This window comes from Panicum hallii, chromosome 9 (assembly GCF_002211085.1).
Source record: "Panicum hallii strain FIL2 chromosome 9, PHallii_v3.1, whole genome shotgun sequence".
Taxonomy (NCBI): Eukaryota; Viridiplantae; Streptophyta; class Magnoliopsida; order Poales; family Poaceae; genus Panicum; species Panicum hallii.
In genome coordinates this window covers 6,812,087-6,836,330 of record NC_038050.1, presented here as the reverse complement: position 1 = coordinate 6,836,330, position 24,244 = coordinate 6,812,087, and the positions used below count along the sequence as shown (strand labels likewise).

The window sequence follows — 24,244 nt, the reverse complement described above, 5'->3', positions numbered from 1 at the left end:
TTGTTCGATCAGGCATGGAAGCCTATTTGCTATCTATTCCTAGCTCTCACGAGTAATTTGGATGACAACCAAATGTTTGTTCCTATTCAATGCCCATATAAAAATTAAGCAGTGAAGCATGACTGATAGACAATAATCTGAATGGAGGATTTCATATTGTTCCATTTTTGTTTTTTCCCCTATATGCATCATATAGCTGATCCTGATTCCTTGAAGGCTTGAACTATCTCTCTGAAGTCCTGGCAGAGAGCTTACCATGGAGCTCCTCCTGTGCACCATCATGCCCAGCTTCTCCGCGTTTTTTTTGGGTTCGAATGGGAATGGATGAAGATGACGACAAGTGTTACCAGCTTCCCCTTTCTCTCTCCGCTGACACCCTAGGCTAGCACCGCCAGTTTCCCGAATTTGAGTCACTGACGCGTGGGCCCGGACCCACGCGTCAGTGACCAGGAACTATATCAGAGAGGTCTCGTCCAATTTCTCATCCTGCAGTGTTGTTACTTGTTAGCATTCGCGTTCAATTTCAAAGCTGAATCGCCGCAAAGCAACCCGCCCTCCAATCCAAAAGAAAAAAAAACTTCGCAAGCCCGGTGGAGGACGACGCCGCTGCCGCCGCCATGGGAAAGCGCGGCAACGAGTCCGACTACGAGAGCCTCCGCGACGCCCGCATCTCCGAGAACAAGGTAGGCGCACGCGTCTCCCCGATCCCCGTACTTGATTTCAGTCCACCGGATGAGGAATTTCCGCGCGGCGCCACCTATCCTTGAGGAACCCCGTGCGGCGTGCAGGCCCGGTTTGAGATGCTCGGGCTGCGCTGCGCCAAGGAGGAGCTCAACGCGATGGCCGCCCCCTCGCGCCGCCCTTACACCCGCAAGCAGCCCGCCACGGGCCCGCCCCGCCGCTCCCCGCGGCTGAACGGGCAGGCCGTGAAGCACAAGGCGCTGCCCCTCACAGGTTTGCCGTGGCGTGCGCTCCCTGCTTCTCCGTCGGAGGTTGTTCCGGATTGTCTGAGATGGGAACGCGTTTCTTGTGTTGTCTCGTAGGGGTTCTGGGCAAGGCGACGGCTGTAGCGGTGGAGGAGAAAGAGGAAGAGGAGGGGGAGGAGGGCGATCACGATGCGCCGGCGGTCCTCGACGAGGAGATGGACACTGACGGCGAGGGGATGGGGGGCGTGTACGACCCTGTTCCCGGGGAAACTGCCATTTCTGCAGGTACACATACCATTGCTGAATTGCTCCTACCATATGTACTGCTGATTAGCTGATTTTTATTCAGTAACTTTTAAGTTGCAAACATTGTTTCATATTAAGGAAAAAAAACATGGAATTATATTATCTATACAGCATGCTGAGAAAATTTGGTTGTGTGATCAAATGCAGAGGAGATCGTGCAGCGCGGATGACTGCGAGCGCTGCGTGTTATGAGACCTGAACTTGCCGTGCTCTGGTAAAAACAAGAAGCAGGAACGATCTGTCGATCTTTCCAATTTTTCCCCTATCCGTGTCCAGCTCGTCTGCTAATAGCAATCACTCTAACTAATCTTTTGCAGACATGGTGTGTGCTCATCTACCACGCTTCTGGGATCTCCAGCTGAATATCCGCGTGTAGTTTAGAGTCGATTCCAGGAGTCTCCATGTCCATGGTTTTCAGTTCAGATAAGGTGTAAATATAGCAGGCAAATCCTAGTCAGGTAGTCTGGTTCAGGTACCTAGACTCCATCACTCCAAGTCGTTTTGGAACATGGTCTCCTAATTTTCTTGCCGGGTCTCTGTTGAACTCCTGTGATGCGGCTATTGGAATGTGAACTGATTACACTGCATTCACCGCACGCGCATCCTGCATTTGAAGGGGTCTATTTGGAATGGAGTATTTTTATAGGAAAAGCAGAGGAATGGATTCCTTAGGAAAGTTTTCTCGTTTTGCTGTTTGGAATGGAGGAGAATTGATTCCTATTGCAGAGGAAAGGCTTCTCTTCCTTCACAAAACGTAGGGAAAAAAAGCATCCAAAGAAAATTTCCTGCAGTTTCGTCGAGATGGCGCTGCCGTGCCATGCTGCAACTACTGTAGATTTTGTCCTAGCTTGTTGCTGCATCAAATGCTACAGTTGTGATAAAAAAAATGCTTCGCTGTTGTTGCCCGTGAATCGTTGGCTTCAGGCTAACAGTCCCTTTCATTGCTTCCATGGTCTAGTGAAATGGCAATGCGTGGGAGCTAGAAAAAAGAAAATGATGGGGATCAGAAGGGATGGGATTATGGGAAGAGGGAACAGACGAGAAGAAGAGAAAAGAGAAAGGGATTAATTCTGGGGATATTATTCATAACACGTGCGACTAGCCGTTGTATCATCGCACATGTTTGCTGGAGATATCAATGCTCCAGAATAAAATAAAACATTCCAAAACAAGATAAAAATATTTTCGAACATCGTTATCCCTAGCCTTTTATTTTGTTCTAGAACTTTTTATTTTATTCTAGAATATTATTATCTCCAGCGGATATGTACGATTATACGACGACCGTTATGTATAGTTAGCATGGAGACCCATGGAGACCCAGTTCAATTAGAGTTGACACTAGCCGATCAAACCGTGCTCCCGCACGAGCTAATTAAAATTAATATAAAATAAAGCTTATAGCTAATAATTATAATTATTTATTTCAAACCCTCTTCCATCTATTAAATATTCTAACACATATTTAAAATACATTTTATCATTATCTAGTTGCAATAGATTTCGTTTCGCATCACACCTCCATGTGTATTTGATATATATTTAACTGAATCATTTGTTTGTGAATTGGTATTCTTATCTCTTTCCATCATACATGAATATACGGTGACACATATCATGGGTAGATTTTTATATGAACAATAATATAAATAATATATTAATAATGATAGAAATAGTAATTTATAATTTTATATTGATGTACTTTAATATTTTGTTATAATTATATAAGTTAGATTCAGATTTAGGGTTACTTTAAATTTTAATAATGATATAATTGGATAATTTATATGAAAATTAGGGGGGTATTTGCATTATTATTATAATGGTATAGGTGAGTAATTTACACGAAGATTAGGGGTTTACTTCAGATTTTTTTTAACAGTGGCAGAGGTAGGTAATTTAGATACATGTTTGTGGGTTAATTTAGTCTATTTTTATAATAGCAGAGGTGGATAATTTATTAGAAAAGATAACATATCCAATGACTATTATGAGTAGTTGTCATATTGATGGCCGGATTTTTCTGATTTTTGTGAGAATTTCTAGAATTTCTCTATTTTTTTAAAGTGCCCACTTTAAATTGTAGACGGCTTCACGTGAAGACTTAAAAAGAACCTCCAATCAGTATCCAATCAGTATAGTAAGATCATGGCTTGTGAAGGTTCCATTATTTCCATACAATCCAAACACCCTTATTCCTGTGTTTTGAAATCCTATTGTTTTTTTTTATTTTCGCTCTATCACATTCATCCGTTTTTCTCCATTCCTTAGTTTCACGTTCTTATGTTCCAAACGGTTTTAAAGGACTTTTGTGGCAGCTTCTTCATATATAAATCAGCAGCTTCTTCAAATAGGATTCGATGGCTTTTTGCCGGATCTCTGTCGAAAGACATTGCAGCTTCTTCATATATGATTCGGCAGCGTTCCGGACGTGAGTTAAAAGAAAACATTCCTATATTTTGGTTATATATTGTGTAAATGTCCATTGTCTTGTCTATTTGGATTGGAACTTGGAAGATAATCCTATGAAACCTTGTCTCCGTTCTTTTGGGGGGCCCAGCTCATGGTATGCCATTGACATGTGGCATATATTACCATATATTGCTGATTCATTCTTTCCTGGGTTTGATAATTAGGATTAGTTTTTAGTTCCAAAAAAGATTAGGATTAGCTGCCTTCCCTGGCATTAAAAAAAAGTTAAGGGGAAGAATTGGCCATCTCAAGCGTCATGGGAAAAATGGTAAATTTTCCGGTAAAAAAACGTTCTGCCAGTAGTGCAGACCGCGCATAAAATAGTGCCGTTTGTTCATCTTTTCCCATTCAAACTTCGCACCTCTCTCACCGTTGCTCAGCGCTGAGCGCCTGAGCCACCGCCCACTACACCCTGTCCCCGATCAGCCAACCATCTCAGCCAATCTTTGCAAGGCAAGGCCGCCGCCGCCGAAGCAGCCGCCGCGATGGGGAAGCTCAGCGCCAAGTCCGACTACGAGTGTCTTCGCGACGCCCGCATCTCCGAGAACATGGTAAGGCGCAAGCATCTTCCCCAGATCCGATCTCCACTGGACGAGGAATTTCTTGCGGCGCCACTGATTCTTGACGCGTGTGCAGGCCCGAATGGAGATGCTCGGCCTGCTCCGCTGCGCGGGGGAGCTCAGCGACATTGCCTCCGCCTCCAGCCACCGCGCGGCCGGGAGCGCGACCCCCCGGAACCGGAAGCCCCCCAGGCCGCGGGTGATGAGCATGACCCCGCTCCGCCGCTCCAGCCGCCTCGCCGCCGCGACGCCGACTGGATCCACGTCGACGAACCGCCGCTCCGCCCGATTGAACGGACAGTCTGTTCAGCACAAGGCGCTGCCTCCCAAAGGTCGCCTGCCGAATTCGCTGCTCTTCCCTGGATTCTGGCCGTGTTGTATGTGATCGGAAACGACTCAAACAAGTTTCTTTTGTCGTATTGTAGGAGCTTTGAGTAAATTGGCGGCGGCCACTGCGGCGGAGACAGATGAAGACGATGATGAGGAGAATCTGGCGTTGGTGGTGGACAAGAAGAGGGTACAGGCGCTGCAGGAGAGGCGATGCGACAGCAAGGGAAGGGGAGGCGTGTACGACCCTGTTCTTGGGATCTGCTGCCATTTCTGCAGGTACACTGGCGATATCGCGACATTACGAACACGTAGTCGGTCGCGTTTATGACCGGTTTTATGCTCTGGTCGCGTTATTGCGCGGGATTAGCGTCTTTGTGCAAGTAGTTGAGAAAAATCGTTCTTCTGTGACCGAAGGCAGAAGAAATTGTGCAGCGAGGAGGACTGCAAGCGCTGCGGGGAAGGTGATCTGAAGCAGCCGTGCTTAGGTAAAGAAGAATCCGTGAACATATCTTCTTTCATCGTGTGTACTTGTTTGATCATGGTCAATACTCAATATTTCTTGTGAATTTGACAGGAAAGACGGAGTGTTCATCTTGTCATTCTTCGAATGGGATACTCTGCCGTGCTTGCCTGAAAGTTAGGTATGGCGAAGGTAAGTGAACTTGCGCAACATTGTCAAGAAATGCCATGGTTGAATCGGGGCTGTATGTATCATGCTCAATGTTGTCATGAAATGCCATTGTTCCTGGTGAATTTTATTGGCCTGCTAGCTGAATTTTGAACTGCTTTAGCAGCGATGGAAGAGGTGAGGGGGAACAAGAACTGGATGTGCCCTCACTGCATTGAGGAGAAAGGTATCAAGAAGTTCTGGATATGCAACAGGTGAGGTTCCCCAACCTTGTTCGACCAGAGATTCAGAGGTCTGAAAGGGCGCTGTCAAGATATGTAGAATTTTTCAGGGAAAAAAATATCTCCCACTGCTTACTTGGTAACGTTTGGTCATACAACATTGCAGCTCCTTCTGCCTGAAGAAGAGGAAGATACCACCAACTGGGATTGCCATATACAATGGTAACTCGGTTTCTACTGCTGTTAGTGTTAAATACGTGTGACAAATGCTGTGCCTCCTTTTCACTTTCTTTGTCATTGCAACAGCAAGGGAACAAGGATATGAGTCAGTTGCGCACCTTCTCATGGACAGGCTGAAGCGACAAGCATTCTGACAATGACTGGTTTTCACATGTTCACTTCTTCAGTGATTTAGTGAGAGTTCTGTTTTCTGGCAGTTTAGATGTTAGACATCTTATCCTCTTAGGAGAAGTGTCTCTGTTGAAATGGTACACTTTTGCACCCAGGAATGTGAAAGTTAGGAGCTCGACCACTTATAAGTAGATGGTAGTCATCTTATCCTCTTAGGAGAAGTGTTGGCTGAAATGGCACACTTTTGCGTCCAAGAATGTGGAGCTAGAAATTCTGTCACTTATGAGATGTTTCAGAGATCAGACAGTCACAATGGTCATTGTAATGGGCCAATGTCAACTTGTCTATTTATCGTATCCGCATTGTGTTGAGGAACAGAGAAAGGACGAGTCCATTCATTTTCTGGTTTTGAGCGTAAAACCAAGTCAATGCTGCTGCTTGCTTATTCCGTGACTTATGACAATTGTCATTTTACGGTATCTATGATGGAACCAGCTATATGGTATCGGTATAATTTTTCAACTGGTCTTGAATTATATGGCCAGTTCATGTCTTCACAATTGTAACTGTCCCTGTTTTAGAGGTATTGGGAGGTTAAGTCACCAAAACAAACTCCCAGCTAGCTAGTACATGATGAGCTGGAATGTGAAAAAAGACATAAATATCTGTATCGTTTTAACATTTTATAACCACGCATGGATTTTTTCTGAGCATGATTCCAGCCAGAATCATACAGAGTTACCCATGTTCCCAACTACCTTTACATTAAATTTTTTAGTTTTTTCTTGGCCGAATAAAGTTGCTTGCATATTGAAATCTCAGTAAATCCTAAAAAGCAAATTGTTCATTCTTCATTATGCAAGCTCTCTAGAACTTTAGTTGGGCCAAACATGGCCTACTTTACTAAACTGGGCCGGCCTAGAGCCGACGCGTAGTTGGGCAACTTGAAACCGACCGGAGCCCGACGCGGTTTTGGACCTCTGCAAGCGATGCACCGCCGTCTCGCCACCGCGGCCGCCGCGCCGGCCCTCCGGCGGCTCTCGCACCACAGCGCGCCTCCCCGGCCTGACCCGAAGCTCGCCTTCTTCCGCTCCGAGGTCGACGACCTTTCCCTCTCGTCATCCCATAAACCACCATCAAAATCTCCACTTAGCGACCAATGCCAAGTGACAGAAAAGCCAAGAAGCGGTCTTGCTCACACCGGAGGCGCACCGGCCGCCGTGGACATAGCGCATCAGTGGCCGGAGTGGGTCGCGCTGATGGAGCTCCTCCTACGGCGGGGCCACGTCGATCCCTCTGCCTTCACCGCCAGCTCGCCGTCTTCTAAGGATGCCAACGCTGTCCGCACTGCCTGCCTCCGGTTTGGGCGCGAGCGGCCTGAGCTCATCAGGTGAAGTGGCCTATCTCGGAGGAATCTTTCTGGGGTGGGGTTCTTGGCCTGGGTTGATGTGCAGGTTGAGGTCATTGTCTCTGTTGGGAGCTATGGTTTTACCTGCACGCGAGGTGTTTGTGGAAATGTAATAGCTATTTGCGTCGCCTCCTAGTTTTTCGTTAGGCACTCCGGTGCATGCAAGGTGGTTGTGCCTTTATTACCATAAAGGCACGCATTTTGGCAGTTTTTGCAGCATTTCACGTGTGCTCCTAGACTGTGCTAAATTGATCATGCGCACTTCAGTAGCAACTTTTAGGAGCAAAGCTGCCTTAATAGTGACATTGTTGGGTTAGTAACCAGGGAAAGCATATGGTGCACAAACTACCAGTCTATCAGTACAGTCATGTGTGCAATTACAAGACATGGTTTCAGCTTGCAAAGGAGTGCTGTTATCGTTTCTTTCATGAGTTCCATCTTTCAACCAAAGGACTTAAATGGATGCAGTGCAGCTAAAGTTGAAAGCCTTTTGTTGCAGGCATATATCAAGATGGGATATTCAAGTCGCCTTGCGATGTGGTTGCCCCAGCATTGACAGGAAGGTTGTAAATTCTGGGAAGCGATTGCGGGCTTATGTAGGCCTTGATGAAGGAGAGGTAATTACATGGAACTATTTATTGAAAAGTTATCTTGTTGCAGCACGTTTTTCATTTCCCATCAATTTAAAAGGTACCTTGCACTCTAAATATTCCAAGTCATTTTTGTCCTTCAACTTTGCCCCGATGCTCAAATTCGTCCCTCAGCTTAAACCAGCCTTTCCAGTGTTTTGGGTCAATTTCACCCCTCGTCCGACCAGTCTAATCAGCAATGAGTCACTAGGTTTTATGCTGGCCATGTACAAATGTAAAAGGACCCGTCTACCCTCCTTAATCTTCCCCATGTTTGTTCGTCTCTTGCCCCCTCTTTCTCACCTGGCTGCATAGGAGATGCTTGCCTGGCCATTTTAGCTGATCAGCTATGCTAACATGCACACCAAATCCATCATGAGTGCTAGTAAAGAATTTTAAGTGGTTTTCTTTTACCATGTCACATGTACATGTGGTTTATGAAATTTGCTCCAAGAATATATAAACTGGTAAAAAATCTTATCAATTCATGTCTGCTGGTGAGGGAGATTTGGGCCAACCATGATAGCTACAAATCATAACTGAGTAGGCTAATAATATGGCATGCCACATTAGACAAGGGACAAATCTGAGCCCAAAAGAAAAGTTGGAGGACCAAAAATGGTTGGTCTGATAGTTGAGGGACAAATTTGAGCCTTTGGGCAAAGTTGGAGGATGAAAATGGCTATTCGGCCTATTCGGAATATAAACACAAATTCTTGGGTAGGATCCTCAATTTTTATATTGTAACTTCAGTAATTTCATCTATGCTTGAAAGTTCGAGTGCTTTAATTCTGTGACATTAATTTATGTAGCATCAGCTTATCCTGACAGGTTTGCAGTCAATGCAATTTAAGAGGAAGTTGCGAGAGGGCATATGTAAAGGCTCGGAAAGAAGAAGTTGGAAGGACTGTGGATGTTATGCGCATCCTTTTGACTTATGGTCTTGATGTTATTACTGACAATGTAGAGAACAGAGCATGCCTGAACAAAACTGTCAAGGAATCAATAAAGAGCCTACTAAACGATGTTGTCGAGGTCGATTCTAGGGGATCTGGTTCCAGCACCACTAAATCTGCACAGCACAAAGGTCAATCAGCTTTACCCAGGAAGCAGGGTGATTGGAATTGTCCCAAGTATGTTTGAGAAGCTAATATTTGTGTCTTATAAGACTATAAAATATCCACTCCGTCACAATGCCTTTCATTTGTTTTCAGATGTGATTTCCTGAACTTTGCAAAGAATATCAAATGTCTGCGCTGTGATGGAGAATTCCAAGAGAGGTATCAGTTGCTACATGAAGACCAAGAGCATCTACCTCTCAAAAAGGGTGACTGGATATGCAAAAAGTGAGCTTGCTTAGCTCTTGGATCTACTGCAATTACTTTTTCTTTCTCTCTTGTACTGACCTTACATTTTTAGGTGCAATTTTTTGAATTTCGCAAAGAATACAAGATGCTTGCAATGCCACGAGAAACCAACAAACCGTTTGCTCAATCCAGGAGAATGGGAATGTGTCTCGTGAGTGCCTATTTCCACTACGTTATTATATCTGCTTATCCATTGAATTATTTTGGTACCTACTACCAGTGTGAGCTTATAATCGGAAAAAAAAAGTTTGAAATGTGTGTTTATCCTTTCCCTAGCATGATGTTAACGTATAAATTATGGAAGGTAATTATATGCTAAATGTTCAATAACAGGTGTAACTATGTGAACTTCAAGAGGAACGCATTCTGCTTGAAATGTTGTTGGAAAAGACCAAAATCTCTGAACAATCAAGATAGTATCGAATCACGTCATGATTTAGAGCATAGTAGGAATCCCTCTATTTCATTTGTTCAAGATGGCGTCCAATTGAAGAAGTGGCAAATTCCACAGAAGAATGCTCCACTATCTGATGAAGATTCAGATTTCTGGAGCGCAGACGATGAAGGTGATGATAGCAGGGCTAACGATATGCTCCCGCTACAGGACTACAAATTCCTTGAGAGTTTTCCCATTGCTGGTGGCAAGACTGCTTCTTCCCAAGATCCTCTTGCTAGGGAGAAATGGAAGGATGAAATGTCCAGGAGAAACAAAGGCCTACCAACAAAGGAATCAAAAGAATGCAGTCGACCTTTTAGTCCCGTGCGTCTTCCTAGAAGCATGGAGCTGGTTGACTCTGATGATGATATCGCCTCATGGTTTTCGGGTGGAGCTAATAATAAAAATCCAGAGAAGGCATAACCAAAATTTGTAAATGTGTGATTTGTGGATGTCCGTATGTAAAATTTGCATCTTTAAGAGTTACTGAAATTCAGGCAAAAAAAGTAAAAAGTAAAAGCTCACTGGAGACTATAGCGTTGATGTTTTGGAGTTCCGTTATGTGGTGCCCAGTCGCATGCTATGATTTTGCTAGGAGTCTTTGTGTGTGATTGAGCTTCAGAGTGCCATTTTCTTGTTCCGCTGGTTTGCTGCTGGGTGCATCAGCAATAGCAATAGTAACTGGCATTTGGAATAATATGCCCTAGCTAATACTTTTTTTTTCCACAGAGTACGCTTGATTGCTTGAAGATGTAAATACTAAAGAAAAGGTCGTGAGGATGAGTTCTAAATCTCTAGCTTTTGTGAAGTAAAAGCAAGATGGACAGATGGTAACTAGTGGGATTGGATAAAAATGGCAACTAATGGAATTTGCTCCAAGTTGATGCTACAAAATAAATGTATGACATGAAGAAGAATGATCAATCTTCGATTGTATGTGTTTAGACTTCACAAATCCAAGATCTAAGGTCTGGTTTATTGTCTAAGACCGTCCACGGTTGTCACGCTTTTATTAACTGACTTGGCTAATTGTGGCAAAGAAAAGGCCACTAACTTATGATTTTGGTGTTTGACATGTGGGGACCAATCTATGAAAAAAAAATGACATGTCTAAGATGTTTCGAGGAATCAACGCTTGTCTACCTAGACCAAACTTGATTAAACTACTTGGCGCAAAGTGTAGCAATCATTTGCATCATAGTGCAAGGCACTAGATCCTCCAAGAATCCAAGTCATCTCCTTCACAGATCAGGAGTTGCACTGGGCTGTTTATCATGTTATTTACTAGTATTGGTTATGGGTAGAAACTTTTCTGAAAATAGACAAGTCTCATTCGAGGGGAAGGCTGACAGGTTGGAGCAAACTGTCCTAAACTACTCGACTACTCCACTTATTCTTCGCTTGTCTCTCTCTCTCTTGTGTGCCGCGCCCCCCTTGCTAGTTGTATTCCTTTTCCTTTCTGGAGCAGTTCCCTTTCCTTTCTGGAGCTGCTCTGTGCTCTCACTTCTTCGTCTTCCTCTCTTCCACCCTTGGAATTGGAAGCGACCTCACGCGGGGCTTCGAATATTCCTTGTCTTCTCGGCTCGGTTTGGCACCATCACCGCCCTTCGGCTCCAGTACGCGTCCTCCTCTCCTCCCATCTCAAGAAATCGCCGTTGCAGCAAGCGAAGCTGGAGGAAGCAGAGGGGCTCGCGATGGGGTCCGAGGGACCGTCGGCTCCGGTCGTCGGTGAGTAGCAGTCTCTGCTCATCAATTCTCCCAAGGTGCCTTGTTGTATATAGTGGGATTGTTTGTTACTCGGGTTGCTGATTCAAGTGAAGAGGTGGGATCTGTGTGCCAAAAGGTGCCTTTTTGGATTCCCGATCGGATTTGGGCGTGCTTCGAGCAAGGGAGGAGGGAGCTGGGCGGGATTGGGCTCAGGGTCACCTGGGGTTGCTGGGTGAACCCGATCCGGCAATGCCTCTGATTCATGCCATGTGAACTTTGCTTTGGCGGCAACTTAGGTGGTGCAAGGTCACCATTTCTATCGCCATGTGGTGGAAGAAACTATTGCGCAAAAGCTAGGTTTCTTGGAACAAAGATTTTACTTTGGGTTGGGATTGTAGTGCGACGGTGGAATGTTGGGGTAAATTTAGCATCTCCCTGAAGTTGCTGGTGAGGCCCAATTGACCACTCCGTCTAAATATGATCATTATGATGTGTTTGGTTGATACTTGGAAGGCTTTTTTCTTCATGGATAAGCAAGAGGGGTTCAGTTACTTGATGATTGGTACAATTCTTGATGGGTAGTTTGGCTAAGGATTCAGAGGGGACCACATCATTTTTGTTGAGCAGTTACACTCATCTTTTTTGGAAATCATTGCTCATGAAATGGCTTTGTAGTTTGAGAATTATTTTTTTTGGGTAAAAGTTTCTGAGCAGTTGAATCATATATTCATTTGGGTACTTGTAACGTGTGATAGCAAACTAGTATGCATACTTGCCTGTTATCCAGCCAGAATACCCATTAATCCATAAGTGCAATCTGTTAACTGTCACCGAATCTCACTTGGGACCATTTGTATATAGTAATCTTGTGATAATTAAAATCCTTATGAGTCTACACTAATGGTATTCAGAATGAGTTAAGGTTAGCTATTTCTGACCAGCATGCCCCAGATAACCAAAAGATAATTCTCCAAATTCTAAAGGAGCGAAAGTGAAAAATACTACTAACGGTTTCCTTAACGTTTAATAAATAGGATCCATTTGTAAAATTTTCTTCCATGTGGCTTGGATGCTTGGCCTTCTTGGCAGTGATACCCGATTCCAATATTGAGCTTTTTTTAATGAGAAATATTGAGCTGTATCTACTTGTTAGTACTACTCTTAGCTGTCATATAATTTTCCTTCATTTTTTTTGTTTGCCATTCCTTGATGGAAATTGCATCAATCTGCAACTCGCCATGATCAATCGGTTTTCCTGAATCTAGCACGTATTGAATTGATGTGTGGCCTTACTTACGTAGAAGAGCCTCTATGTGATCTTGCTGATAGATTTACAGATGGTATCCACTTTTGCTTGCCAACAGTGATAGATAAACATTCACTGGCTCTGAGCAAAAGAGCAGTGGACTGTTGACCATATTAGGAGGACAACCGTAGTGAGATAACATGAATGCATCTTGGTGTAGGGTTGTTAATTTGGTGTCATCAATTTAAGTGATCAAAGTAATTCAAAATTGTGTGTGCACATGCTTTCGTAGGAGGGGGCGGGCTGATCAATTCAACGGTCCTAGTTTATAGTCTTCTTTTAAGCCAGTATCACAATTTCACAACTATACTTACTAACTGATAATTCTCAAGCATGAGTCCTATCAAAATTAGTTCCATGTCATGTATTCATGGTTGACTTCCACCGATAGTCTTCCATTACTCTTACAAAGTAGTCCATGATAGTATCTCATCATAATCTGTCAGCCTGCTATGGCCGACCGAAGGCATCTGGCATCACTGCTGAGAGATGACAGCAATGTTGATTTCGAAGATTGCACAATTAGATTTGAAATATGTTTAGTGGCCTTTTATGTGGCCTATTTGGTATGTTTAAGTTCATTCTCCACTCAATGCCCCACTGCCTCCAACTACTTTATTTCAGATGGCTTATGAAGCTTCAAGTGTCAAAATAGTTGTTGGAAGTCTTAGATTATTCAATGTGCACTAATAAGTTGATTGGGAATTATATGTTCGGCCCTTCATCTTCATCTTAGAGTAGCTACAAGTTCTATTTTGCTTAAAAAAATAACTATCTGCCACCTGTTTATAATCTGACAAAAACCTCTTCTATGTTGCCCCAAATGTAAAAGTGGTATTTGTGATTCTAAATTTAGTCATCTGGCACTCACTCTCACAAAATGATTCCTTCGAAATAGTGTGTGTGTGTGTTGTGTGTGGGGGGGGGGGGGGGGGAGAAGGAAGGGATGTTAGGTTTAATGCCTCCAGAAGTACAGATAATGTTTCTTGCGGTTTATTAAAGTTGCGGCTATTGGCCACTCAGCCTTCTTGCATCAATAGTTCATCATTGTTTTGCTGTGTGTATTTATGGCACCATTCCTCAAAAGGTATGAATATGATATTCCATACATAAAACAGGTTCAGTATAATGAATTGATACTTCAATACTTGCCATTCTCTAATTTTATAGAAATATATGGTATGAATTGTTTTGGAAACTGGCACAGTTCCTCAAAATGTATTGGAATATGCTCTACTACACATCAAGCAGGCTCAGTACAATGCCTTATATCTGTCGTTCCCTATGTTATAGAAATCGACATATGTATTGTTCTGGAAATTTGAAGTCTCATGGGTAGCTGACAATATTCCAGTAAATTACGAGACTTATTTCATCCATAAGAACGCTGAATTTGGATCCAGAATATCCACTAAGCAAGTTGCTAGTCGCCTAATAATAATTTAGTTCATACTTTGTTGTACTATGTTTTCTGCAGTTCCCAGAAACTTCAGGCTGCTAGAAGAACTAGAACGTGGTGAGAAGGGCATTGGTGATGGAACAGTGAGCTACGGGATGGATGATGCTGATGACATTTATATGCGGTCCTGGACAGGAACTATCATTGGCCCTCCCAACGTATGCTGCAGAAATACCCATAACTTGATACATACGTATTACATTTGCTTTCTTATGCTAATACCTGAGGACTTACTGCATTTTTTTGCAGACTGTTCACGAGGGACGAATCTATCAATTGAAGCTTTTCTGTGATACAGATTATCCAGATAAACCACCAACTGTTCGATTTCAGACTCGAATCAATATGACATGTGTGAACAAAGAAACTGGATTGGTACTCATGCATTTATTTTCATACGTGCCAACCTATGAGGCTGTTTTTAATGATGTTAGGCCTAGTACTTAACTAGCAACTTTTCTAGGTTGAACCAAGTCTATTTCCTATGCTTGGAAACTGGCAAAGGGAACATACAATGGAGGACATCCTAACCAGCTTAAAAAGGGAGATGTCAACTTCTCAGAATCGCAGGCTGCACCAGCCTCAAGAAGGTATTTTTCCTTTTCATTGCTTCAGTAGCTGATACACTGAGAATGCTACTGAACTTAGCTACACGAAGGGATCTGCCTTGAATATCTGTAATCCTTGTCAAGAATAGCTTGTGAAGCCACAACATAGTTCACTTGTCAAGCCAGCAGCTGGCAGCAAGGCCAAAAACAGGAACCTAATAGCATGGGCAAACCACAAGAACCTAGTGTTCATGGTCATGACTCATAAGCAATCTTCTTCATTTTGCACTGTAATCAGTATTATTTAGTTATCGAAGCCTGTGGGATGAATTTATGAGGTCACGTGTTTGCGACAATTCTCTATAAATTGCCCCTGATTTCTTAATTTTCGTTTCTTCTCTGCAGGTAATGAAGACCAAAGAGTAGAGCAGAAAGGGCTGTCTCATAGATGTGTCATCATGTAAGAGATATGTACAGCATTGAGTTGAGTAGCATGACTGCATGAGATGCAGAAGTGAGGAACCTTCCCAGGAGATCCTGTAATTCATACAAACTGCGCAACAAGAGTTGCAATAAAGTATCGAGGACTCTGTTAATTTGCCTGCGCACCATGTAACATGTTACCCCATTCAGGTTCAGTGAAAGAGAATGAGCTTCACATCGCTTGTTCTGCCTGTTTGTAAACACTCTGTAGTCTGTACCGTCGGGTTACCTGTCTAGGCCTGTTGTTTTCTACAGGAACATCGTATTGATATCTCAGCCTGGTTGGCTGTTATTGCTCTTTCTACCCTATGTGATGAAGGATCTCGATTGGTTTTTGCCCAGTTTTCCTTATTAACCAAGAGTTGTACAGCGTGACCTCGCTTCTCACTCTATGAGGCGATCTGCCACTTATTCAGTGAGCCTTGGGTTCAGAAAGAACCATGGTCATCCGCATGCCGAGAGAGGCAGTTTCATCGCTGCATGTAAAGTAGTAGAATTCAGACCAGCTGTTTGCATAAAGATCTGAAACCAATTTCAACCAACCATATCGTCCATATATATATATCCACAAACTTATCTCTGAAAAGTCGGATCTTCAGTGAGCGGTCTGCTTGTCCACATCGATCTAGAGGCTGCTGACATTTCAGCTTGAGAAAGCTCCTCTCGCGAAGGACATGGGACCAGGAGAACGAAAGGACGGCCGGTCGAAAAGGCACCCCCGAAAGGCAAGGGAACATGTTGCCGTTTGGGCCAGGCCAACAGCAATATCAGAAGAAAGCGAGATGCTCCGCTCTGGTGCTTCCCTACCCCATCATCTCATCTCATCTCATCTCGCCTTGCAAGTTGCGAAGCTGACGGCACGTCCTATCCTGTGGAATCATCGTCGCCGCTGTCGACTGGTCGTCGTCTGCTCTTCTTCTCTCGACTCTCGAGGGCCAACTCCTATGAGCACTTGTCTGCCATGCAGAGCGACTGGATTTGGAGAGATAAGCTCACGTTACTGCAGTGATCAGAGAGTTCAGAAGTAACACACGAGCTCTTGTTCTGCACTAATTCTGGCATCAGCCGTCTGGCGTATAGAGGCATACAGCACATTCAGTGGCAATCAACGTCCCCAGATCCCTTTCAAGCAGTCAGAATTCAGAAACTACAGTGTTTGGTCAGTTCAGTCGGAAAGGGACCATTGATTTGACCCAAAAGAAATCACAGGCAGGTCCCGGATATAACCACTGAAGATGAGTACGTGCCGTTGTGTCAAGTACAAATCCCAACAAGCTCAAAGTAAAATCAGCTAAAGCACCCCAGTTCATCTTTTTCAGAAGGCACAGTATTTTCACCTTTGCCACATCATCCCAAAAGTCATCCTCACCTTTTATGGGACAAATTATTAGTCTACAGTGACGCAGTGGCGGAAGATGAGCTAAATTAAAGAGGGGCCAATTTGATGTAGCTGAAATAGCTAAGAAATAAAAAGCATTTGCATGTATACATGCATACATAAAAGTATGCAAGAGAGAAATTTTTATTCGAAAGAGGACCAGGGCCAGCTTGACCTCCACTGGACCTCCACTGTGTTCCGCCATCGCTAGTCTACCACCGTTGCATGCGAGAGCTGCATTTTTACTTTTACTTTTATTTCTAGAGACTTTGAGTCTTTGACACAGGCCTTGATGTGGCATGCTGAGAAAGTGAAGCCTTTCCTTTTCTTTTCTCCTCAACAAAACGAAAAGTAAAAAAAATAAACTGTGACCTTTGTCACTCTCAGCGTAGCCTTCGAGCGTCGCCTTTGGCCAGCAACATCCTCGCGGCCTGGTGGCCGGCCTGAGTGAGGACAGGACTACGACGCATGCAATGCATGTCCCGTTACCAGATGATGCTTTTCTTGACGACATGGCGGCCACATGGCTGTGTCTTCTCCTATTCCTTGTGGTCAATTTTAGGGTTCTAAAGTTTCTAGTAACTTAACTATGACCCGGAGATGATTGGTACGCGTATGGTTGTGAGCATGGACTGAGGATAACAGGTGGCGGCAAGTAGTGACCAAGCGAAGTGTTCAAAGATTCCTGCCTTTTCACATTTCTTTTTTTTTTCCTTTTCCTTGTGACGAAGATTTCTAGAAAATGTTGATGCGTTCTAGTAATATTATTCTACATGTTTGTTCAACGACAATGGGATGGGTGTGCTATATAAAAACCAGAGTAAAATACAGGGGGAGTTTGCTCGCCCATTGAAGAATTTCGGGTTGTTCAGAAGGATAACGCCATGCTTATGATGCGTGAAGTCAGGTGTCCAACCAAAGGTGGTTAGGTAGGTTAGAAGAAAGAAGGACCTAACTGAAATTCACTCGTTTTAAGAGAGTACTTCATTTTTTCCCACTTTGTACTACCGGAACATTCTTGATGTACTATTAAACAGAGGCACAAAAGCAATGTCAAAATCACGATCCTTCATCTGCAAACCTGATGTGTCGGGTCAAATTCTGACCATTACGTGTTCAACGTTTAGCAAGCCGTCTGTGAGGCTGCCATTGTGAGCCTGCTCCGAGTGGGTAAACACCTCCAAACCATCTTCAACCAGTCAGAAACTACACTAGTGGTCAGTAAGTTGGAGAGGGACCTTTGACCCAAAAGAAATCACTGGCAGGTGCATGATGTAGCTCCTGAAAATCAGTAGTACAAATCCCACAAAGTTCAGAAAACAAGCAAAAATCTCTACACTCCATCTTTTTCAGAAGCCCCTTCACCTCTGCAGGACTGTCTAATCTCCATCCCAAAAGCCATTATCACTGCCTTTCACGGATCAAGCTACTGCTCCATGCGAGAGCTGAATTCTAGGGCGTCTTTGGGACTCTGACGCAGGCCGGTGTGGCATGCTGGAAAAGAGTGGCCTCTGTCGCTCTCCACTTCGCCTGCGAGCGTCGCCTTTGGACAGCAACATCCTCGCCGCTCGGTGGCCGGCCTTGCATACATGTCACACTATCAGATGCTTTTCTCATCTTCTTTTATTTATACTTTCACATTTTCTTTATAAGATTTTACTTTCATATTTGAACGGTGATTGCCGCCACATGCTTTTCGTGACGGCAAGTTTTTCCTCCGATCCCTTCTGGTCAATTTGAAGCTTCTATCATCTGAGTTCTAACATGAGTGTGACGACACCCGGAGACATTTTGAATGGTGTATGCTGGATTAAGGGTAACAGGTGGCGGCAAAAACCAAATGCTCAAAGAATCGTCTGCATTTGTTTACATTTACTCGTTTTCTTGCACCGTAAGGAGGAACTAGGAAAGCATGCGCGCTACGCCGCGCCCATAGGATGAGAGCAAATGGTGTGACGCAGTGCTATGTTTCCTTATCCCACATAGCACTGTAGAATCAGTAATTTAATTAATGAGGATGAAATGTATAATTGTTGAAATAAGTATATGAAATGATGCTAAAATCTACTTCCCTCCTAAAAAGATAAGTCATTCTAGAAATTCTAGAACAAATTAACAAAAGGGTAAAATAACCATATTTGCCTCTATTTATTATCCATATTTGACAGTAATTGATTCTTGCAGGGTAAGATGATTTATTTTTTGGATAAATTTTGAATCCTAGAATGACTTATTTTTTGGACGGAGAATATGATCATATGGAATGTAAGCATATAAATTCCACGAAAAGACATATAAAAGCAATTATATGCGGTGCAAGGATCATCTATCTTTTTCAGTCCTGGCTTCTTGTTCTTGGTACAAATGAGGTAGAAACGATATTTGTGTTGGCTTAGGATCCAGCACACAAACTGATTTCATAGGAGAGCGTTACGACAGTAAACACTTCAATCTTAACAGACTTGGATCAGGCATAATGTCAAATAATTTCTGATGGTATCATAAAAATAGAGCAATTACTAAACTACACTTATAGCTGGCCACTTATACCTGGCCTCCGAAGCGCAATGAAAAAAAATTAAGCTGCTTCATAAACCGACGCTGTAGAAGGAAACTGGATTTGGAATGAGAAGGGAGAGAGGGAAAGCGATGAGGGGAGGGGAAAACCGTCGTCAGACATTGACGACGCCATCGGTTGGCCTTCCCGGCCGGCGGTCGATTTGTTCTCGAGGCAAGGACGGCACCACCGGTTAGAGCCAGATTAATAATTTAGGTAGTTGTTAGCTATATCTTATTGTCATATCATCTAAGTTAATCTTATAGCCAACCCATATAATAGTTGTTATATGTGTGAACTACAATATTAATATATGATCTATCTTTCCTCTCTCATTCTCTCACTAAATTTAGATGAGTCTGTGTTGCAGCCGGCTGATAGCATGTTGTGTTTCTATTCTCATCTCATCTCTCTTCCAACTAGTATAAATATCATTCGGCACTTTATTTAACCCGTCTATTTATCTTGCTGTACTTGCTCTCAGCCTTGTTCGTGACCAGCGGCCAATTTATTTTCGAGAGGCAAAAACGATACGTGACCGCGTGACGGGAGCTCTATTTTCCCTCCGCACGAGGCTGACACGCCAGAGGCACGTGTCGTGGAGCAATTCGCGCTCAGTATTTTTTACTTATACCGCCGTGTACAGTAACTAAGGTAGCGTTTGGTTCAAGAGCGAAGTGGAACGGAGCCATTCCATTCACGTTTTGGGGGTGTTTGGTTCGCGAATCAGTGGAACGGAGCCATCCCACCTAGGGAATATTCCCCTCAGATTCGGGATGGGGAGGCTCCAATTTTTCTGGCGGACGGAGCCGCTCGCGAGCCACGCGCTCCCCACCCCCGCTCTCGTTCGAACGGATCAGGTACGCCTCCCCCATCCCCGCCCCCGTCCCCTGCTCCCCGCCGCCGCCCCCGCCCCCGGCGGTCCTCCCGTCGCCCCCCCCCCCCCCCCCGCCCACGGCGGCCGCGCCCGGCGCCGCCGGCCCCGCCCCCGGCCGCGTGCCCCCCGGCGCTGGCGCCCCCGCCCCGGCCGCCGCGCCCGGCCCCGCCGCCCCCCGCCCCCCCGGCGGCTGCGGCCGCCCCCGCCCCCGGCCGCCGCGCCCGGACCCGCCGCCCTCCGCGCCCGGCGGCCGCGCCCGGCCCCGCGCGCCCCTGGCCGCGCGCACGCCCCTGCCCCTGCCTCCGCTCCGTCCTGCCCCTGCCTCCGCTACGGCCGAGCGCGCCCCGTCCCTGGCCGCGCGCGCGCCCCTGCCCACGGCCGAGCGCGCCCTGCCCGTGGCCGCGCGCGTGCCCCTGCCCCTGCCTCCGCTCCGTCCCACGGCCGAGCGCGCCCCTGCCTCTGCCCCCTGCCCATGGCCGTGCGCTGCCCACGGCCGCGCCCGCCCCCCGCGCCGCGCGTCCACGGCCATGCCCTGCCCACGCGCGCCCCGGGCCCCCTGCCTCCGCCGCCTCCTGTCTCACCCTCTCTGTCTTGTGTAAATTTTACAGTGACCAACGTATCTCTTTCCATTTTGCAGGAGCCCGTGAACTTTCCGGCAGCACGAAATTTTACAACAAAGTGCACTGCAGCTCAAGGTATATTGATCAAACGCCGCTTTACATTGATAATTGGTAATATTATTTCGATCCTATGCAAATAGTAATTTCATTTACGTTGTCTATAGATGGATGAGGAGGATCAGATTCTTATGTATGCCGCTGTTGCTTATATGTGGCTTTCGATGATGGCAATGATAATTAAAACTAGGAAGAGAAAACGTCATAATCATGCTCCCGTAGGACAAATTAGCTATGGTCCAATTGATGAAAGAGATAAGAAAAGATTAGATTATCTCAATGATAAAATTTGGAAGAATGATACGACGTGTGTCAATATGCTTAGGCTTAACAGAGCATCATTCTTCTGCTTTTGTAAACTCTTTAGAGATCGTGGGCTATTAGAAGACACTATACACATGTGTATTGAGCAGCAATTAGCGATGTTTTTGCACACCATTGGACACAATCAACGGAATAGGGTAGTTGCTACTAATTTTGGTAGGTCTGGAGAAACCGTTAGCCGGTACTTCAACAAAGTTCTTCATGCTATTGGTGAGCTACGCAATGACTACATTAAGCCACCAACAACGGCAACTCCATCTAAAATCCAAGGGAATGCGCGATGGGATCCTTACTTTAAGGTAGTGTTGCAAACATCTGATCAAAATTTTTTGATCTTAGGTAGTATTATGAGGTCTTACATGCTCTCATTGTAATGGTAAAATAGGATTGTATTGGGGCTATTGATGGCACACATATTTGAGCGTCGGTTCCTAAGGAAATGGAGGCTGCATTTCGTGGTAGGAAGAGTCACACCACACAAAATGTAATGGCAGCCGTAGACTTTGATCTACGGTTCACATTTGTCATAGCTGGCTGGGAGGGGACAGCCCATGACGCCGCAATTTTAAGAGATGCTTTACAGCGTCCAAATGGTCTTCGTGTTCCAGAAGGTACAATAAAATTTGATAGGATTATTTATACTTAACACGATATGCAATGACTAGTGTACCTCACATACATATCCTCATATGATAGGCAAATTCTACTTGGTTGATGCCGGATATGGAGCAAAACCGGGTTTTCTCCCTCCTTTTCGTGGTGTACGGTACCACTTGAATGAGTGGGGTAGCAACCCCGTGCAAAATGAGAAAGAATTGTTCAACCTTAGGCACTCAGCCCTCAGAGTTCAAGTAGAGCGCGCATTTGGTTCATTGAAGAGGCGATTCAAATTTCTCGATGATGCAATACCATTTTTCCCCTTCCCTACCCAAGTAGAAGTTGTTATTGCTTCTTGTATAATTCATAATTGGGTCATAGAAGATGGGGGTGACGAGTTGATCATGGATGAGAATGATGAAGTCCCTAATATTACTCATTCAACGTCATCACATGGTCAAGCAAGCGAACATGCCTTTATGGTTAATTTTAGACAAGAAATTGCAAACGCCATGTGGGAACACTATCAACAACATCAGTCCAATGATGCATGATCTATGTGTGCACCTATGTATCTTTTTATTAGTTGGACTTTGTACCTTTTTTTGTGTGCATTGCTATGTATCTTTTTATTGGTTGGACCTATGTACCTTCTATTTGTATTGAACTTGTGTACGTTTTGTTGGACATATGTACCTTCTACTTGTATTGAACTTATGTATGTTTTGTTGGATCTATGTATCTTTTATTTGTATTGAACTATATAATTTTGCCTTATATGTACCATTTATGTTGTTCAAAGCTTATTTACTTTGTTTTCATGTAAGGGTTGATCCAATGGAGGGAGAGGTCAAGGGTGGCACTGTTTGGACAGCAAGTCAATCCAGTTTTGTTCAAACTTTTCTTGCTAACCTTGTTGTTGATGGAACCAAAACCTCTACGGGTTATAAGAAAGTTCATCTCAACGCTTGTGCTAAGGCGTTGAATGAGCATTTCAAGATTAATAGAAGCGGTGAACAGATTGCCAATCATTTGAAAACATTGAAGAAAAAGTATGCTAGGATCAACATACTTAAGAACAAGAGTGCTTCTTGTTGGGATGATGAAAATTTTATCATTCGTTGGGATCATGAGATGTATACTAGTCATTTCAAGGTAACTACATTGTTGCGCTTTATAACTTATTTTGTTATTCGTGTTGCCTTATGTATACTAATTGTCTTGTTCAATATTAGGATGAAGAGGGAAAGGATAGAAACAAGGGTGATGACGAGTACATAAACAAGCCGCTCCCGTACTATGCCAATCTAGCTACCATATTTGGTGACAGTGTTGCAACGGGACAATTTGCAAAGATGTCAAGTGAACCTCTTGGGGTAGATGCTGATGAGGAAGCAAACAAAGAGGAGATGAATGTTGGGACAACCTCTAATGGTACTCTTGCCCAAGAAGACACAGCGGCTTCAGGAAATAGGCCATCCAAGAGAACCAAAAGGGATGACAATGGAGCTGATCCTTTGATTGAAGCCCTTGATCGTGGTACTGAAACCATAGCTAATGCCATACGTGATGCAGCATCAAAGAAAGCTTTGCCACCGGGTTTGTTTGAAGCTGTGGATAGCCTTCCTGGTTTTGAGCTTGAGCACAAGGCGGAGTACTACTCTTATTTGTTGAACAATCCTAATATTGCACATGGCTTCATGGATGCGCCGCTGTTGTACAAGCTCTCTATGGTTACCAAGTTTGTTAATTCTAATATGTAGGCTTGCTAGTTAGCAATCGCACTTGGCTTTTGGTTGTATCCATGAACAAGGCACTATGGATTATTCTCTATGCTTGTTTTATGTGACATGAACTTGTATGTCATGGTCGTATATATGCCATGAACCTAGATGAATCTTTATGTTTATTCTTATGTATGTCGTGATGAACTTGGATGAATCTCATGGTTATTCTCTATGTATGTTGTCATGAACTTGGATTATTCTCATGGTTATTCTCTATGTATGTTGTCATAAATTTGGATGATGGATCTCCAATAGTTGTAATATTTGTTTCATGTGATGGTTCTTATTATTTTTGTATGAATTATTGAGCTAAGACATAAAAACGTTACTATTTTTTACTTGACTTGACTCCTGAACCAAACACTGGATGGAGCCGCTCCATTTCAGTCACTCTGCAACCAAACAAAAAACGGAACGGCTCCATTCCAGTTACTCTGCAACCAAACAAAAAACGGAGCGGCTCGGTTCCAGTTTACCAAACACGGGACGGAGCGGCTCCGTTCCAGAATCTGGGATGGAGCCGCTCCGACCCACCTGGCTCTGGAACCAAACGCTACCTAAAATGTCCAAACGTGCGGCGCGGCCTGGCACGGCACTAGCCCGGGCACGACACTATCTAGCATGACACGACTAGCACTAAGCCCTACCCATGCCGGGTAGTACCGTCACGTCATAGTGTCGTGCCGGCACGGCGGCACGGTTGGCCCACGGCTCCGTGCCGGCCCCAGCACGACGTTCGGCGCCCAAGAAGAGAGGCGGCTGCGCGCGACGCGCGGAGGGCGGCGACGGCGGCAATGGTGCGACCCAGGGAGGGCGGCGGCGGCGGCGGCGCGCAAGAAGGGAAGCCAACGCGGGGGCAGCGCGCGACACAGGGACGGCAGGGAGGGAAGAGGAGGGGCACGTTGGAGTA

At 44.6% G+C, this 24,244-nt stretch overlaps 4 protein-coding genes across 6 annotated transcripts; all 4 read left to right on the top strand.

Annotated features, from left to right (window-relative positions):
* Positions 1 to 506: 506 nt before the first annotated feature.
* On the top strand, positions 507 to 1,819 carry LOC112877341. Its single transcript, XM_025941637.1, has 5 exons — positions 507 to 683; positions 789 to 954; positions 1,044 to 1,211; positions 1,380 to 1,446; positions 1,550 to 1,819. The coding sequence occupies exons 1-4, from the start codon at positions 618 to 620 to the stop codon at positions 1,400 to 1,402; spliced, it is 423 nt and encodes a 140-aa protein (XP_025797422.1). The 5' UTR covers positions 507 to 617; the 3' UTR covers positions 1,403 to 1,446; positions 1,550 to 1,819.
* A 2,252-nt stretch (positions 1,820 to 4,071) lies between these two features.
* On the top strand, positions 4,072 to 6,288 carry LOC112877374 (cell division cycle-associated protein 7-like). 2 transcript variants are annotated; one of them, XM_025941666.1, is made up of 8 exons: positions 4,072 to 4,255; positions 4,341 to 4,596; positions 4,690 to 4,870; positions 5,009 to 5,079; positions 5,169 to 5,246; positions 5,386 to 5,476; positions 5,610 to 5,665; positions 5,750 to 6,288. In XM_025941666.1, the coding sequence occupies exons 1-8, from the start codon at positions 4,190 to 4,192 to the stop codon at positions 5,815 to 5,817; spliced, it is 867 nt and encodes a 288-aa protein (XP_025797451.1). In that variant the 5' UTR covers positions 4,072 to 4,189; the 3' UTR covers positions 5,818 to 6,288. The 2 variants fall into 2 exon arrangements, with proteins under 2 accessions (XP_025797451.1, XP_025797452.1); XM_025941667.1 differs by having other exon boundaries at positions 5,389 to 5,476; positions 5,750 to 6,286.
* A 468-nt stretch (positions 6,289 to 6,756) lies between these two features.
* LOC112877609 lies at positions 6,757 to 15,446 on the top strand. Its single transcript, XM_025941951.1, has 11 exons — positions 6,757 to 7,184; positions 7,702 to 7,819; positions 8,663 to 8,964; positions 9,046 to 9,177; positions 9,251 to 9,349; positions 9,532 to 10,054; positions 10,987 to 11,362; positions 14,125 to 14,264; positions 14,356 to 14,481; positions 14,570 to 14,696; positions 15,060 to 15,446. Exons 1-11 carry the CDS (start codon positions 6,784 to 6,786, stop codon positions 15,116 to 15,118), a joined length of 2,403 nt encoding a protein of 800 aa, XP_025797736.1. The 5' UTR covers positions 6,757 to 6,783; the 3' UTR covers positions 15,119 to 15,446.
* A 4,363-nt stretch (positions 15,447 to 19,809) lies between these two features.
* LOC112877296 lies at positions 19,810 to 23,396 on the top strand. 2 transcript variants are annotated; one of them, XM_025941545.1, is made up of 4 exons: positions 19,810 to 19,932; positions 20,587 to 20,644; positions 22,375 to 22,702; positions 22,783 to 23,396. In XM_025941545.1, exons 3-4 carry the CDS (start codon positions 22,385 to 22,387, stop codon positions 23,308 to 23,310), a joined length of 846 nt encoding a protein of 281 aa, XP_025797330.1. In that variant the 5' UTR covers positions 19,810 to 19,932; positions 20,587 to 20,644; positions 22,375 to 22,384; the 3' UTR covers positions 23,311 to 23,396. The 2 variants fall into 2 exon arrangements, with proteins under 2 accessions (XP_025797330.1, XP_025797331.1); XM_025941546.1 differs by lacking the exons at positions 19,810 to 19,932; positions 20,587 to 20,644 and adding an exon at positions 21,417 to 21,561.
* Positions 23,397 to 24,244: the final 848 nt, after the last annotated feature.

What these genes read in the sequence shown, in the direction of transcription:
- LOC112877341 (XM_025941637.1), top strand. Translation starts at nt 618, where the DNA reads ATGGGAAAGCGCGGCAACGAGTCCGACTACGAGAGCCTCCGCGACGCC. An exon ending in CCCGCATCTCCGAGAACAAG is followed by an intron (nt 684 to 788) that starts GTAGGCGCACGC and finishes TGCGGCGTGCAG; the next exon opens with GCCCGGTTTGAGATGCTCGG. An exon ending in GGAAACTGCCATTTCTGCAG is followed by an intron (nt 1,212 to 1,379) that starts GTACACATACCA and finishes GATCAAATGCAG; the next exon opens with AGGAGATCGTGCAGCGCGGA.
- LOC112877609 (XM_025941951.1), top strand. Translation starts at nt 6,784, where the DNA reads ATGCACCGCCGTCTCGCCACCGCGGCCGCCGCGCCGGCCCTCCGGCGG. An exon ending in GGTGACTGGATATGCAAAAA is followed by an intron (nt 9,178 to 9,250) that starts GTGAGCTTGCTT and finishes TTACATTTTTAG; the next exon opens with GTGCAATTTTTTGAATTTCG. An exon ending in TGAACAAAGAAACTGGATTG is followed by an intron (nt 14,482 to 14,569) that starts GTACTCATGCAT and finishes CAACTTTTCTAG; the next exon opens with GTTGAACCAAGTCTATTTCC.
- LOC112877374 (XM_025941666.1), top strand. Translation starts at nt 4,190, where the DNA reads ATGGGGAAGCTCAGCGCCAAGTCCGACTACGAGTGTCTTCGCGACGCC. An exon ending in CAAGGCGCTGCCTCCCAAAG is followed by an intron (nt 4,597 to 4,689) that starts GTCGCCTGCCGA and finishes GTCGTATTGTAG; the next exon opens with GAGCTTTGAGTAAATTGGCG. An exon ending in GAAAGTTAGGTATGGCGAAG is followed by an intron (nt 5,247 to 5,385) that starts GTAAGTGAACTT and finishes GAACTGCTTTAG; the next exon opens with CAGCGATGGAAGAGGTGAGG.
- LOC112877296 (XM_025941545.1), top strand. Translation starts at nt 22,385, where the DNA reads ATGGAGGGAGAGGTCAAGGGTGGCACTGTTTGGACAGCAAGTCAATCC. An exon ending in TGTATACTAGTCATTTCAAG is followed by an intron (nt 22,703 to 22,782) that starts GTAACTACATTG and finishes GTTCAATATTAG; the next exon opens with GATGAAGAGGGAAAGGATAG.